The sequence below is a fragment of the Candoia aspera genome, chromosome 8 (assembly GCF_035149785.1).
Source record: "Candoia aspera isolate rCanAsp1 chromosome 8, rCanAsp1.hap2, whole genome shotgun sequence".
Lineage (NCBI taxonomy): Eukaryota > Metazoa > Chordata > Lepidosauria > Squamata > Boidae > Candoia > Candoia aspera.
In genome coordinates, this window is record NC_086160.1 from 36,242,160 (window position 1) to 36,258,398 (window position 16,239).

General features: G+C 37.2%; 1 protein-coding gene across 3 annotated transcripts in view; it reads right to left on the bottom strand.

The window, feature by feature from the left end:
* Positions 1 to 13,788, bottom strand: part of TRIM2 (tripartite motif containing 2) — a 77,211-nt gene extending 63,423 nt beyond the window's left edge. The window contains exon 1 of one of the 3 annotated variants that reach the window (XM_063309613.1): positions 13,580 to 13,788. Coding sequence is in view for 1 of the 3 variants with exons in the window: in XM_063309612.1 (XP_063165682.1) it covers positions 1,709 to 1,719 (11 nt within the window). In the remaining 2 variants the exon portion in view is untranslated. Of the gene's footprint in view, positions 1 to 1,708; positions 1,845 to 13,579 lie in introns of those variants that run through there. The other 2 variants (XM_063309614.1, XM_063309612.1) reach the window with 2 other exon arrangements.
* Between the last annotated feature and the right edge of the window lie 2,451 nt (positions 13,789 to 16,239).

A 16,239-nucleotide genomic window follows, 5' to 3' on the forward strand; every position in this document is an offset into this window, starting at 1 on the left:
AGATTCCCTCCTCCCCATCTCAGTCTTTGTCTGTATACTGTAAATGTTTCATACATGTGGCAGAAATACCAGCAGTACAGGTACAAGGGAATGCCATTTCAGCTAGTTAAGGTAGAAGGGCTACCTTTCTTCACTGATGCCCTGTAAGGAAGATGGGAACTAACACAAAGGTAGGCACGGTTTTTAAACTGCCTGCTGTCATACAAATATTTGAATAAATCCCTCTATGCAAATAAGCAAAGACTGGAGTATCCCTTTGAGAAATACCTAAATCGAAACTTGAATAAAGCCTATGAATACTGTACTGCCTTAATCCTTCTTCTATAATTCCCTATAATTTTCATTTCGAGATTATTTAGTTGAATATTTAATGTTTATCTAGAGTAATGTCATTTCTATATCCTAATTTTTTTTAACAGGCTTTACTACTAATTGAAATTTACTAGTTGAATTTCATCCGTTAGCCACACCGATTTTTAGTTCTGGATCAGCTGCAAAAAAGAACAGGTAAACCTAAAAATGGGTATGTTTTGTTGTTTGTAATGTCACTTGATATTCTGTAAATCTGATCATTCTATAAAATCTAGACAATTCTTTTAACCAAAGCATCCCTTCATATAAAATTATTCATTGTTGAAGAAAAAAGATAGCAGCGGGAGATTTCGCAATAAATAAATAAATAAATAAATAAATGATTAACGACAAAGCAAAATACTACACAATGCAGTTCTAAAGTTATTAGTGGTACATCTTGCATCTCCAGGTAGTAAGTTATCACTGTATATTGATTCAATTTGGGAATTAAGTTTTCATGAGCTTTAAAAATCACCTAGAACTAGATTTGAGAGACTACCATTTCCTAATTTACAGTACTGTGATGATTTATATCATTTCATCAATGCATTTCGATAAGCTTTGTTAAAACAAATATTTCAAGTTTATGAAAGTTTTAATGTTTTCAGTTCACTTTAGTTATATAAAGAATATATATACATTTTGTTTTATAAAATTATAGAAATGTTTTTGTTAATCCCAGATGTTTAGGAAATATTAACCTTATTCACATTATTCCACTATGTGAGTCCAGAAAATGTTTCATAAGCTCTGAGAGGATGAATTATTATGGTATGGGTTATCATGGACTATTTAATATTAGGAATACATCATATAACACCACGGTTAAAGCTCAGTACTTTTTAGGAGTATTCATATCGTGAAATTTCAGTTTTCTAAAGGATTTTGTTAATTTCCTACCATGTTCCATGCCCATACAGCAGCACATGCACAGAACAATCCTTTGATGTCCTTCTGCATATTAATATATTTTCATTCAAAGGCTTTAGAGAAGTTCCTCTTGATCATTCATCTGTGACTCTGCTTTTAAAATGCTATCTTTAATCATTTTGTCCTATTAATATTATTTCACTGTTTTTTCCTACTATTTCCCTGCAAGATAATCTCACAGTTGTTTCATGGAAATTTTAACAAGGATGATGTCACTGAACACAAAATAGCAAATTTTTTTCGAGAGTTCCTTCCAAACCAGATCAACAAATATGTCATAAATTGCCCAAATCCAAACTTCAAACATTTTAGGAATTCTTCAATCCCAGAAGAATATAAGACAGAGAAAAGAGAGAAGGAAGGGGAGGGGGATGGTGGGAGAGAGAGAGCGAGAGCCCAACAGCATAATTCAAAGCTTACTTACAGGCATTCCATTATGTCTTTCCAGGGATTGAAATACAGTCTCTTTGGGGAGAAGAGTTTGCTCCCAGCAGCATTCAGACAATTGGTCCCATTATAACGATCATGAGGCTGAGTTAAAGAGTAGCCTTGCAAAAACATAAACAGCTTGTCAGCACAACCAAAGAGGTGGGATCTTTGTCTCATGGGACAGCTCCAGCCAATGATCAGCCTCTCTGGCAACTGTTTGGTTAAGATATAGTGTTTCATTCTTAAAAGGAGAGCAAGAGAATGAGAAAAGCCCACAAGAACAACTGTGCCAAAGTGCTCATAAATGAAAAGGAGTTAAAAATGCTTTGCACAGGGAAAAATACAAATCATTCTCTGAAACACATGTCTGCTGTAATTCCTACATGATAGGCCATCATGTAATGCTCTCTCTGATTCTAATATATTTTTAAAAGTGCAAATAGGACGATTGTGGAGCATTTTACTTTGCACTTAAAATTACCCGAGTGTTTAGATTAGAGCTTTGGACTGCTATAACCTGGTAACAAACACCATGCCATGACTTTTGGGCCACTATTTCTCAGTCTCCTGAGTCCTCCAAGAAAAAGAGGGAATAAAAAAGAGTTTATCAGGGAAGCACATAGGGAATTCTGGAAAACATTTCAAATTTGAAATGGCTTGATTTCAAAACAGCTATTTCACATTTGGGACTGGCTGTTTCTATAATTTTGGAAGCATTTCAAACTTAACTCAGCTGTTTTGAATTTCAAGTTCAAACACTTCTAAATGATTACAACAGTCTTTATAATATAAACAGTGTATTATGAGACAGTTCCAGCGAATGATCAGCCTCTTTGGAAACTGGTTAAGGTATAGTGTTTTATTCTTTAAAAAGTGAGGGAATGAGAAAAGCACACTCATTCCCCTACTTGTATGCAAACCAGTTTGAATTCTAAATATTCTGCACACCCCTACTCCTTAACTAAGATGACTAAGATTTATGGTCCTAAGCATATAGAGTATATGAAGTTGACTATGAAATCCTAGTACAGGTAGTCCTCGTTTAGCAAACACAGTTGCGACTGGCAATTTGGTCATTAAGTGAAGCAATCACTAAGTAAAACCACAACTGTGCTTAGTCTTATTGCAGCTTTCCTTTGCTTTACAGACCTGAGAAGGTTGTAAATGCGAGGCTTGGTCACCAAGTTACTTTTTCATCACCATTGTAACTGCAAAAGGTCGCTGTCCAAGGCAGTTTGTAAATGAGGACTACCTGTATATACAAGCTTTTTTTTTTTAATCCATTCAATTGTGTCTGATTCTTGGAGACTGCCTGGACAAGTCCCTGCAGTTTTCTTGGCAAGGTTTTTCAAAGTGGTTTGCCATTGCCTCCTTCCTATGGCTTAGAGAAAGTGACTGGCCCAAGGTCACCCAGCTGGCTTTGCGTGTAAGGCAGGACTAGAACTCACAGTCTCCCAGTTTCTAGCATGGTGCCTTAACCACTACACCAGACTGGCTCTCATATACATGCATAGATCTACACATAATACTGTCTACAGCCTGCGAGAAAGGGTGACATAAAAGAATTATACACACCTTTTCTCTGGAGCAAAGGATAGTTTTTATCTTGCTATATTTTTAGGAATAGTGCTTTATTTGAAATACTTCCTAGGATGGAACGAATGAGAAAAATGGATACCGGGCGCAGAAATTCAGCTTTCAACTCTACCACAAATTTACCAGTCTAAAGGTGGTCTTTTTATTGACCTCTCAACTGAAATATAGAGTAGTCATCTTTCCTACCTGACAGGCCTAGGCTAGCAGTAACCCAATAATACAAGTGAGTGTTCCACATATGACCATCATACTGCAACAATTATTGAATCAAGGTACCTAAAATCCACTAATTTAAAGAATATATAAAAAAATCCATGACCCATTACTCCTATGGGATTGAAATTTCTATGATGTTCAGACCAGTTTTATTTGCAAAGTTGTGGCCGTTGCAGCATCCCCGTAGTCACGTTATCATGATTTCTGACACTCCCTGCCAGCTTCCCACAAGCAAAGTCAATGAGGAAGCCAGCAGGAAGTTGGAAGTTACTCCCGCTCCAACTGCTTTTTTGCCCAAGATGGTTCTGTTTCTCAATTTTGGTAAGTAAATATTGACTTATTATTGAGTTCATTTGCCACTACAATTATTTTTCTATTTATGATGATCAGGGGACTGTCCAGGATTGGGGTAAAAAAAATATGGTCAGTCTAAAATTTAATGTTCATTCTGGTCACATCAGACTGCACTACCTTTCTCTCAAAGGATGACCCAGCGGTTCACAGGGTTGTCTAGTGTTAACTAGAAGTCTGACTCAATGCCTGACTCATATGAAATTTAGGGGATTATTATAATACTAATCTAAGTGAAAGTATAATTTTATGGCTTAATTTTAAGCATATGACTGGGCTACATTCCTGTGGCCTGGTGTGTGTGTGTGTATTTTACAAATTTTAAACCACACAAATTTGTCTGTGTTTCCTGAACATAATGGTGCCTATATCTGATAAAACATGCAGTTTTCTAAAATATGGATTCCTTCTTTCCTATACAATCATTCTTACCCTGCTGCACAGTAGTATTACAACCCAAGACTAAAATTGCTCAATGGGAATGCAACATTGCTATTAGTAACAAAATATATAAAAATGTGATTTTCTAGAACTTTATGATCTATTGGCATAATTTATTCCCTATTTGTGAAATATTGTTGCCAACCCTGGTGTTATCTTCTGGCAGAAAACGTTTGGGAGAATTAAATTGGGAGAACTACCATGCAATTCTTCCATCATACAGCTTTATTAAATTATTAAATTATTAATTTATTTCTCTATCTATCTATCTATCTAATTTATCCCCGCCCAGCTCCTCCCGTTGGGGGACTCTGGGCGGTTTACAACAATCTATTAAAAACTATAACCATAAATACACAGAATAAAATATAATAAATAATATAAATAGAGGTAAAAATTAAAAATAAATTAACTACTGGAATTTATTTTTTATCTACCTATATGAACTTTCTTGTATTAATAGGCATTTCTCATACTTCCAAAGAAATCATAAAGTATAACAAAAAGACTCACTCACTCAATAACCCAATTAGAATGAGAGAACATAAATATGTTTATCTTATAAGTCTGAAGTGTGTATACATGTGTGTTTCAAGTGGTATCACTGGCAGCTTACATTCTGAAGTGCTATTTGGTACTTGGCATTTGGATTCCAGAATCTGGAATCCATACTTTGGAACACATATGACCATCACTGCATAAATTGTATCAAATACAAGCCAGGCCACCTCACACATCATCAAGCTGCCTGGAATTCATCCTGAACACATACCATAAAATTAAAAATTAGGTCTAAATGATGCTTGTGCATACAAACAATAGACTGTCTGTTCCTCCCCATTCTCCACTAGAATGACCAGGACAGTGTTTAATGTTGTTCAAAGTACATACTTACAAGAAATACTAATCATTTTTTGGGATCTGTTTCTAATTGTTGCGACTTTACAAATCACTTATCACTCAAATCAATCAGAGCTTCTGGTGGAACCACTGGATGACATTCATATATTTCATCAGGGGTCTGCAACTGGGCACCAGATCAGATATGGTGAACAAGCAGATAAGATTCTAAAAATTTTGCTTTCCTGAGAGAATCCTGACTCTTTAGGGAAGCTGACATAACACCATTAGTAATTAAATATTATATATCAGCAGCATATACAATGAACTCATACTTTTCCCGCACTGCCTGAATATGTTCCGACATACCTTTTCTACTGCCCTAACTTCCCTTAGAATTTGTTACTTGCTTCTGAAAGTAACCAACACTATGCCAAAGCTATAGTTTTGGTTTTCATTCTATATGTGGTGAGTATTCCATTTGATCATAGCTAAAATTCTAACTGAAAGCAAGTTGGGTTCATGAGAAGGGGGAGCAGCAACACTGTCAGGGCAGGGGAGAGGCTCCACTTGACTCTATTCTGCTGAAAGTACCATTTCTCAGCTTGCCTAAGGACCAGCAATTGTTAACTACAACAATACAATCTTTCAGCAAAGATTTTGTAAAAGGTCATGGGAAGTTTCTGGTGCCATCCACATGACATTTGTTCTTGTTTTTTTAATCAATTCTTGCTCAGTTGAAATTCTATTATTGCAGCATTTGACACATGTAATTAGCATAATGAGAATTAATTTAAATATGTGCGTTGTACAGACAGCAACAGAACTGCAACTAATATCATATACAGTATATGGGAACTTTTTGACAAATTTGCTATATTTTTTTCAAACTTACTAAATACAACAAGATGTGAATGCAAATTATTTCAACTGCAGCTATACAGAAGAGACAAAGCTGACCATTTTTCTTTAACAATACCCAATCCAAATCTTTTACCTCCTCCAGCTATTGTTACCTGCAGAAAGGAAAGAATAATGGCTACTATTTACTGGAATCTCACTTTGAATAAGCCAAAAATACAGTTAGAGCAGCCTTTCTCAACTTTTTGACCCTAGAGGAACCCTTGAAATATTCTTCTGGCTTCAGGGAACCCCTGAACATTCAGGCTCAAATATAGGCCAAAATTATTATATTCGTATCATGTGTAGGCCTGTATTACAGGCATTAACAGTGTTGTTAAACTAAAAATAAAGAATGAAACTTACCTCTTTAATGTGAAGTTGCCCAAATTTGAAATAATTTTTTAAATAAATCATGATCTTCCAGGGAAGCCCTGGTGACCTCTTGTGGAACCCTAGGGTTCCACAGAACCCTGGTTGAGAAACCCTGAGTTAGAGTGTCTCAGACTTAGCATGAATCCAATCAATTCAGAGTTTAAACCATAGTTTATAATTTAGCACATGCAATCATGGCCGTTCATGTAATTCTGATGATATATTCTTAAAACAGATTTTTTTAAAAATCGAAAGTTTCTTTTTTTTTTCCAATTTGGTAAAGCTGAAAAAATAATGCAGTCTTGTCTAACCCAGTGCCATCCAAATGTGTTAGGATGATAATGCCCAGAACTCTCAGCCAGCATAGCCAATCCTGGACTGTAGCAGGTTGGCAAAGGATGACTTGTAATCCTCAACATTTTCTTTTTTATTCCAAATGAAACCCTGTCTTCTGGATTTAGGAAAAGAAAATTATACTGGAGGACTTAAAAACATAAATTTCCCATATATAGTTCAGATCAATGACTTTCCAAACTCAGTTACAGAAGCTTCATGCACATTGTATGTATACAACATAAATATGTTATGGTATTTTCTTTCAGGGAAAGCAACATTATACAGAGTGTAGAAAAGGGTTAAAAAAAACAGTAAGATATAGAAATTTAAGACATGATTTAACAAAAATACTAATAGAACCAGGTTACAGCAACACTATTCACAATACCTATCCATCTCTTCCTATCCAAGCAAACCATCTTCCTCGTATTAATATTCTATTTCATATTTTGCCTGTTTGTTAAATTTCTCAACTTTTTTTCATGATTTCATCAACTTCATACTTAACTTGAATTTCATACAATAACTTTCTCTCATCCTTATTCTTTCCAGTAATCATTATCTATTTTTTTTCATCCACAGCTTCCTTCATTTCATTTGACCACGGATATTTTTCATACTTTCCAGTACTATAATTTCACATACTTTTTGGCATCTGTGACTTAATTGTTTTCACGCTTCAAGCAGCTTCCATGTCCTTTCTTTATGTGCACTTTGTTGGGAGATTATCTCCTAACACTTTTTTCACACATGATTCATACTGTCTCTTCCTGTGGTCATTCTACTTTTACTCTTGATGCTTTCACTTCACTTTTTTCTTCTATTTCCATTTCTTTTCCCCAAGATCTATCACTATCAGCCATGTATACTTTGTCTCATCTTTTCACCCAAAACAATCAAATCTATCATGCATTTAGGTTTATATTAATTCTTTTGTCCATTGCACATACAAATAGACTTAAACTTCAACCACATATTTGAAACAGACCTTTTTGCACACAGATATTCACCAGTCACAATTCTGAGTCATGTCGGGTCTTTGAATGGCTCGGTCACTTTTAAAATATTTTCTCATCTCATTTCTACCCAACCATTAATGCATTTTCCCTCCATTCATTTGGAATGTTATATAATTTTTATCAAAACTTTTCACTACTTCTCCCATTATCACCATTCATTTAAGCATAACATCACCAAACTATGGATTCCTGCTTTCATATGCACCTACAACGATCTAGGTGACAATGATTTGTACTTTTTGACATAAATTTAAGTCTTTTCATTCCTAATTTCACTTCATGTAACAGTAATTTTCATTACCATTATTGATCGAAATTCTGTGAAACAGTAATAATAAGCCACCCAGAATTGTTGTGTGCGAGAAGGGTGGCAGAGAAATTTAATAAATAAATAAATAAATCCAATGATTAATTATTAAACAGTTTCTTCAAATAGAATAAAGGCAACATAACATTATAACTAGGTCATTGAGGCAATCAGGGCAAGTCTAACTGAACATAAAGTGTAATAAAATTTAATTTAAGGAAATTAAATCTTACTGGTCTGATAAAAATAACTGTACATAAAATAAATAAAAATTGTGTGGGTACTACTTCACCAAATAGGGAATTACAAAGTAGGCTCTTGTGTCCTTACAGAAGGTGCAATATAACAGGACGACTACGGAGTCAATGGATCTGTCTCCACAAATGCAAAATTTTAGTCGTAAGAGACTATTCTTTACTGCTTGCCCTCAAGAACAGATATTGGGAGGACACTGAAACATGGTCATGTTAGTGTTCTTCAGAATTTATTGACACTTATTTGGTTTAAGTATCTTGCTAATCTAAAGAAAGAGGTTTGACTACTGTGTAGGGCAGATTGATCCAGTTGGCTTCCAAATCTCTAGCATCTTGCATGGGTGCAGTAAGTGCTTGATCATAGCCCATCATCAGAAGTCTCTCTTGAGAACCCACAGTGCTGCAGTTTTTGCAGGGATGTTCTTTTCCATGTTAATTTATAATTGTCCACAATGAGCAAAGGGTCTAGACCTTCTTGAAAAAACTACTAATTTAACTAGTTGGCAATAATACATGTCCATACGCCTGTTTCTTTCCTTAGTATCATGTTAAGTACACATGGGACCACTTGAAATACATTCCTCAAGAACTTAGATTGAACTATATGCCTTAGTCAGATAAAACTTTACACTGTTGGGGAATGCTATGGTCCTACGATGAACTGAAAGGATTGTAAAGCTGCTGATTTCTATACATTTTGGATTACATAATTTTGCTAGGTGCCGTGTTTGGCATTGCTATCAAAGACCACATTCAAATATTTAAAGATTTTGACTTGCTTGACTGTAAGGCTTTTTATTTATTTATTTTCTATCCTGCCTTTATTATTTTTATAAATAACTCAAGGCAGTGAACATACCTAATACTCCTTCCTCCTTCTATTTTCCCCACAACAGCAACCCTGTGAGGTGAGTTGGGCTGAGAGAGAGTGACTGGCCCAAGGTCACCCAGCTGGCTTTCATGCCTAAGGTGGGACTAGAACTCTCAGTCTCCTGGTTTCTAGCCCAGAGCCTTAACCACTAGACCAAACTAGCTCTGTCAAGCATGCACTCTAGGTTACCTTGTAAAAATTAAGAACACCTAATTAGTTTAATTATTAAACTAATAATTATTGTTTTTATGCTTCACGCAGTTTCCACATCCTCTTTCTTTATGTGTACTTTGTTGGGACATAATCTCAAGGGATTCCTTAGAACAGTAAGCAGCTAGGGCTTCACTTCACATATTCAACTCGACTCCATAAATTCAAGCAACCTTCATTCATATCTAGTAGCAGGGGAATCCATGTGTGTGCATGTCAAAAAAAGTCAATATGGCAGTCACAATCATATGACTGAAGCCCTGACCCTTTTATATGCATGCAACCATCTTTAAGAATGAGTAATGTTTCAATGGTACTGTTGTGACCACCATCTTAACTTTCCTTTTTAGTCCATACAGTTACATATCTAGTACATTCTCATCTTTCTCTTAATTTCACAGATACACAGCATATCTATTTTTCTTTCTTTTCTTTATGTTCTTTACCATGTATTCTTTTACATTCCAAACTGTAATCTTCCATATCCAATGATCCACGTGCCTTGAGCTAATAACGTGTCTCCCTCCCTCCCTCCTTCATTCTCTCTCTTTTTGTGCCTTTGAGTCAGTGCTGACTCCTGGCAACTGCCTGGACAAGTCTCTGCAGTTTTTTTAGCAAGTTTTTTTTTTTTCAGAAGTGGTCTGTCATTGCCTCCTTCCTAAGGCTGACAGAGAGTTACTGGCCCAAGGTCATCCAGCTGGCTTTGTGCGTAAGGCAGGACTCACTAGAACTCATGGTCTCCCAGTTTCTAGCCTGGGGCCCTAACCACTACACCAAACTGTCTCTCCTCTTTCTCTATATGTGCCCTTTTACTCTCATCTCCCACCATTTTGCATGACATCATTAAGCAAATTGCAACATTTGCATCAAGTAATGTCATTTGTGTAATTATGTCTTCACACAAATGACATGAATGATGCTATTTTCATCATCAGCTTTGTTATGATGATATACATTTCAATTTACTGGACTCTGGGAAATAATGGAGACACTGTTCCCTCACTTAATCTTGTTAAAACAAGCTGGGCTTCTTGTGTGTGTGGTTGTGTTCCACTTTGTTCTGCTGCTTTCCAACTCCATTTTCTAGAAAAAAAGAACTCCCACTACTGCTTGTTTATTCTATCCATATTTGCTGCAGCTTTTGCAGACCCAATTTTTCAGAATCCCCCTTACATAGATTCCAGTTCAGTGCAGTAATTCCAGCAGTCTTTATTTGATACAGCGAAGGATATAAGCTCTAATACATTTCTCTTTGTCATCACCTAATATGTCATTTTCTTACATGTACAGTACCTTCAGCCTCAGTTTCTAGGGTCTAAAATCTGTATAGAGCTGACAGTAATTTTTAAGTCCTGAATTGGATCCATATTTAGCCAGGTTTCACATATAACCTATTATGTGACTTGTTTGATTTTGATTTACTATGTTATAGGAATCCATCCATTATGTTTCAAAAGGTTTGATGCTTTAGTGTAAAGTGTAAACCTAGCTAATTGTACAAATAGTCCTCAGGTTACTATGGCAATTGGGACCAGGATTGCTATCGCTAAGCGATGTGGTCGTAAAGCGCAACGTCACGTGACTGCATTGCTTAGCAGTCCCAGTTGCTGTGGTAACCCCAGGACATGCAAGTCATTGAGCAGGGAGAGACAGGAATTCCAAGTGAGGAGTGCTGGGGGGTACACAAGTGCTGTTGGGCAGTGCGCAGGTGCCCTGGGCAGGGAGGTACTATGGAGTGCGGGCAGGTGGTGCTATGGGATACGAGTGCGGGCAGGAGCGACTTGCAGGAGCAACTTACTGGAGCAACTTGTGACCTTTCCTGCCAGCTTGCCCATTGATTTTGCTTGTGGGAAGCTGGCAGGGAAGGTTGCAAATGGTGATCACATAACGCGGCTTGCTGCAATATCATAATTGCAAGCCAGGCACCCGAGTGCCCAGATCCGAATCACGTGACCATGGGGACAATGCAACAGCCAGAACTTCGAGGACTGGTAATAAATCCATTTTTTCAGTGCCGCCGTAACATTGAATGGTCACTAAATGAACAGATGTAAGCAGAGGACTACCTGTAAATAGTTAGGGTTTTAGCAAGATGTATGAACTCATCTATGGTACAAAAGTACCCCAGACAGATTTCAATGAATTAACCTATGTACAAATCTAAATAATAAATCTAGCTCAAAGACCAATGTGTTTGCAAGCCATAAGTTAGCAATAACCCTGGTACTCAGTTTAACAACACATCAAAGTAGAATTCTGAAATTTATAAAAGAGAGAAATCATTTCCATGCAAAAGAAGGGAGTACATGGAAATCTATAGCTTATTCTCAAATTTACAAATCACATTTCACATTATTCATACTGAGGCATCATTGCTTTCTTGTCATCTCATGCATCCTTCTCTAATAGCCATGTAAAAAATTGTAGCATCAACAATTAATACATATTTAAGAAACAGGATGCAGTGACTAGATATTCAGCAAATAACACATTCCTAAAATAAACAAACAAGATCTTAAACTTGGACAAATTGGAAATTACAGGCATTCTGAATGTAATTTTCAAATACAAATAAACTTAGCACCATAACCATCACTTCTAGTGATGGTTTTTTCCTAATATAATGAGATTTTTTTTCAAGCTTTTTTTCTAATATAATGATATTGAAAGCTGTGTATTCTAAAATCACAGATTGATATAGCTGTATATTACAAAAGCAAAGGCTGGTAAACAAGCAAAAAAGAGTATTATTAAGTAAGTGCCAGAAGTCAGTATTTGATTATGTCAGTCTGTAATAAATAAATAAAATTATTATTAGGAAAAGGGTAAAATCCTTACCATTAAGATACATTCACTGAGAAAAAACAGCAACTCTTCTGTTTCCCAAGCCCCATTATGATTAAGCATTCAAGCTTGGGAGGCACTGAAAGACCATCCTCCTTTTATACAATTACAAAAGGCTTCATTAAAAAAACAAAAACAAAAGCATTGCTCACCATTCTGCTGGCATTGTTCTTTTCACTTCTGAAGCAGGTTTAACAGTCCCTTATAAATGCCCTTTTATTGCAGCTTTTCCACCAAGATCCTGTAGAATTTCTCAGCAACAGCTCTGGATTATTTTCAATTTTTTAAACCAGGCATTTAGATTAACAAAGATTCCTGTTCTACGGAATTAGTAATTCCTTACAGGTTTCTCAATATAATACTTCAAATAAAATTTTATTTAAAAAGAAATGTGAAAAATGGCTCAAGTTTCATAATTCCATCTCTCTCAGCAAATCTGCTGTCTGTCACTGCGACACATCACTACTTCTGCAGAGCTCCCAAAATCTTCCGCATCACAAACCATTCCATTGAAAGATGGGTCAATACTGCCTTTAAAAAAAATATGTTCATCTTTGGTTTTCATTTCACTGCTCTTTCAATAAGAACACGGAAATTACAGGGTGGGGAGCAAAACCAAACCAAAACACTACCCTTAATTAGCAATCTAAAAAACAGCAAAGAAACCACAAACACTTACATTTGCAACTGTTCACGAGATCTATGCACTGATCCAGTGATTAATAATTACAAAAAGAGAGAAAAACCCTGTCGAGGTTACTTTTTACAAGCTCAGGTCCAGGGAAAAGGAGGTCGCCAACCGAAAGCGTCTCATTGCTACATACTTCCTCCCTCCCCCTACCTGCTGCTTTTCCCTTTACATACACCATACAGCTGCCCGAGTTAATAACCATGTTAGGAGGTTTTCTCCATAAAGAGGATGTAAAAAAAGCGACAGCAAAAAATAGCCAGTGTGTTAATCTGCCAGCACTAAGCCTTTAGTGAGATGCCACATTTTGCCTCTTTGAGCACTAGAACAAATGAAAGCACAATGCTGTATTATTTAAATGAAAGGGTCATGCTGTTACATCTTACAAACATACCTGAGATTGAATGGAAATGTTAAAAAATAAATTAAGCATTATATTAATCGAGAGCAAAACCGTTCACAAATAAATTTCCAAGCATAAATATGCTTCCTAAACATGCATTTTAAATCATGAATGCAAAAGAACCACAAACAGAGAAGAATCTTCTGTCCAGAATCCGTTTTCTTATTTGCTAGCTTTTTAGAAAAAGAAGCGTAAAACAAGGAGCTTTCGTTTACCGATAAAATGTCTCCATGTAAGAATTATTCTTAAACTGCTGGAACTTAACAGCTGGTGTGCTCGGTATCAGATTTCTCCCGGAATGTGGCGTTTCCCCACCAAAGCGCCCCATGTAGGCCCCAGCAAAGAGGATCCCGAAGTCATTTACATGACAGGGAAGCCAAACCACACTCCTTGCATGGAAAACAGCATGCATGCAAACAGCACGCCCCCCCCCCGCCGCAGCAGCGGTCACGTGATCCCTTTCATTTCCCTTCCCTCCAAGGCACCTGTCTCAGCAGGGAGCAGTTTCTGTGGAAACTGCAGAGAGCTAAATTTCCCCCCCAACTGTTGCCATGGAAACATTGCATAATCTATATGGCCCAGATTAGGCGTCTCCTCTGAAACAGATATGACATTTGCATCCTAAGATTTAAAGGAAATAACAAATCATGAAAACTGGCCATGCTTTTTCTATTACAGGCTGAGGAAATGTAATTGTAACCAAAAGCCACATAAGGAACTACATCAATAAGCATTTCAGTCTAATGGACCTTCTCAGAGAATTTCCAAATGAGATTCTTCTCTGAATATACAGTATATACCACTGCCCATTCTTGGCTCAGAATGCTTTTAAAACAAATACATAAATGGGAAAGATTTGACATTACACTCTCACTTCAGTGATTTCATAAAAAGGAAATAAAGAAATCTCCTTTACTAATTAAACAGTGCAATACAAAAACAGTCTGGGCAAACTGTGGCCCTCCAGATGTTATGGGATGACAATTTCCATCATCCCTAATCAGCATTGATGAGGGAAGGCTTTAGTTCAAAGACATTTGGAGGCCTGTATATTGTCCACCCTGCTTTAAATACTAGACTTCGTTAGCACTTTATTTCTACTTACTTTAATTAATTCATTAATTAATTTCTCCTATACAGGTAATTTTCCTCACAGAGTTTGAGTCATGATTACAGTGACCATGCATCCTTTATTATAAAGGACAGTCCTTTATTTCAGAAACCTGTCCTTCTGATTTATTTAATTTAATTATTATCTTGTTTTTGCTCTTGAATTTTCCTTTGTAAAGCAAAGTTATAAACATAGAACATTTTTTTTTTTATCCTTATGTACCTCTTTCAGATTTGCCCCCTTTTCAGGGTTGTCCTTTATTTTTTCCAAGAAAATATGGTCACTGTACTCATGATGAATACTATACATGTTGCAATCTTGGGAAGTGATTTTACAGTGCACTGTCTTCTTCTGTTACGCTGTTTCAATTTCCCAACCTAGCCTGCAGCCTGTGCACTTCCTGTCAGTCTCTACCCCAGTGTCTCTCAACCTTGGGAAGGTTAAGATGTGTGGACTTCAACTCCTAGAATTCCCCAGCCAGCCATCTCAAAGTTGGGAATCACTGCTGTATTCCAAACAACCTGATTATCCTGCAACAAGATTATCCTGCATAGCTTTTTCAAGGTCACCAAATTTCAAGGAGGGGCTGCAACTTTTTCCCATGGTAGTGTTGGAAGGATTCAAGCAACCCGCTCTCTTTCTTTAGCAAACTGCCATTTTTGAACCACGTCTTCCCCTGATAGATGCTTCCTGCCAAAAACACTTCCCCAAAATCAGGTAAGAAGCTGGAAACTCCAGGGCAAAAGACTAAGATAGGAGAGAAACGATTTAAACATAAAGGGTCACAGTAGAGTAATAGGAGAATACCAACATGAGCCATAAAGGAACCTCCTGATAACCTGATTAAATTCCCCACAAGCCAATCAGGTCAGGAAACTGAGGGGATGAAGGCAGAGAGGCAACACCTTAGCATAGGAAAAGGAAAGGGGCTTCCCCTCAGAATAACAATGCTGAACCCAACGGGCAAAAGCCACAGCCCTGCAGAGAGCTTAATTGACTAAAGAGCAAGAAACCACAGAACAATAGGGGGCGCAACCACAAGAATGCCTCTGACCTTGGTCAATTACCCACTCTCAGAATATCTAGAGATCACCCCCTTTCCAGAAACCAACTAAGCACTAAACTAAACTAATCTGGCTAAGACAAAACATCATCTTTTGTGCTCTTTTCACTAACAATAAGACCCGCGCCCCTATATAAGGGGTTGGTGGGGGTGTCCTGTTCAGACTATGAGGCGGCCAGATAGGTTTACTATTAAAAAAACCCTCTTTATTAAAAGCAACTATTTACAATAATAAAGTCCTGGTGGTTAATAAGGCAAGACTGTTGAATCAAGACCACCCAGCCAATAATGGAAAAACAGGCAAGGCTGCAGGATCAGACTGTGGCAGATCAGCAGGGCAGAATTCAACTATCTCGCTGAATGAAGCTGCTGGACTTGATGAAGCTGGAGTGCGTGGAAAGGCAGGAACTGGAGGCAAGAGTCTACGGACTGGCACACAAAGGAAACTGGGCTGACGTGTGGAGGCTAGGCGAGACCAAACTGGAACCACTGGGCAAGGCTTGGCTCTGGAGGCTGGGCTAGACTGGACTGGATATTCTAGGCAAGGCTGGGAACTGAAAGCAAGACTGGACTGGACTGGAGACTCTAGGCAAGGCTGAGAGCTTGAAGCAAGTCTGGACTGAACTGGAACTCCTAGGCAAGGCGGGGAACTCAAAGCACTACTATACTGGACTGAGGGTTTCGGGCAAGGCTGAGAGCTT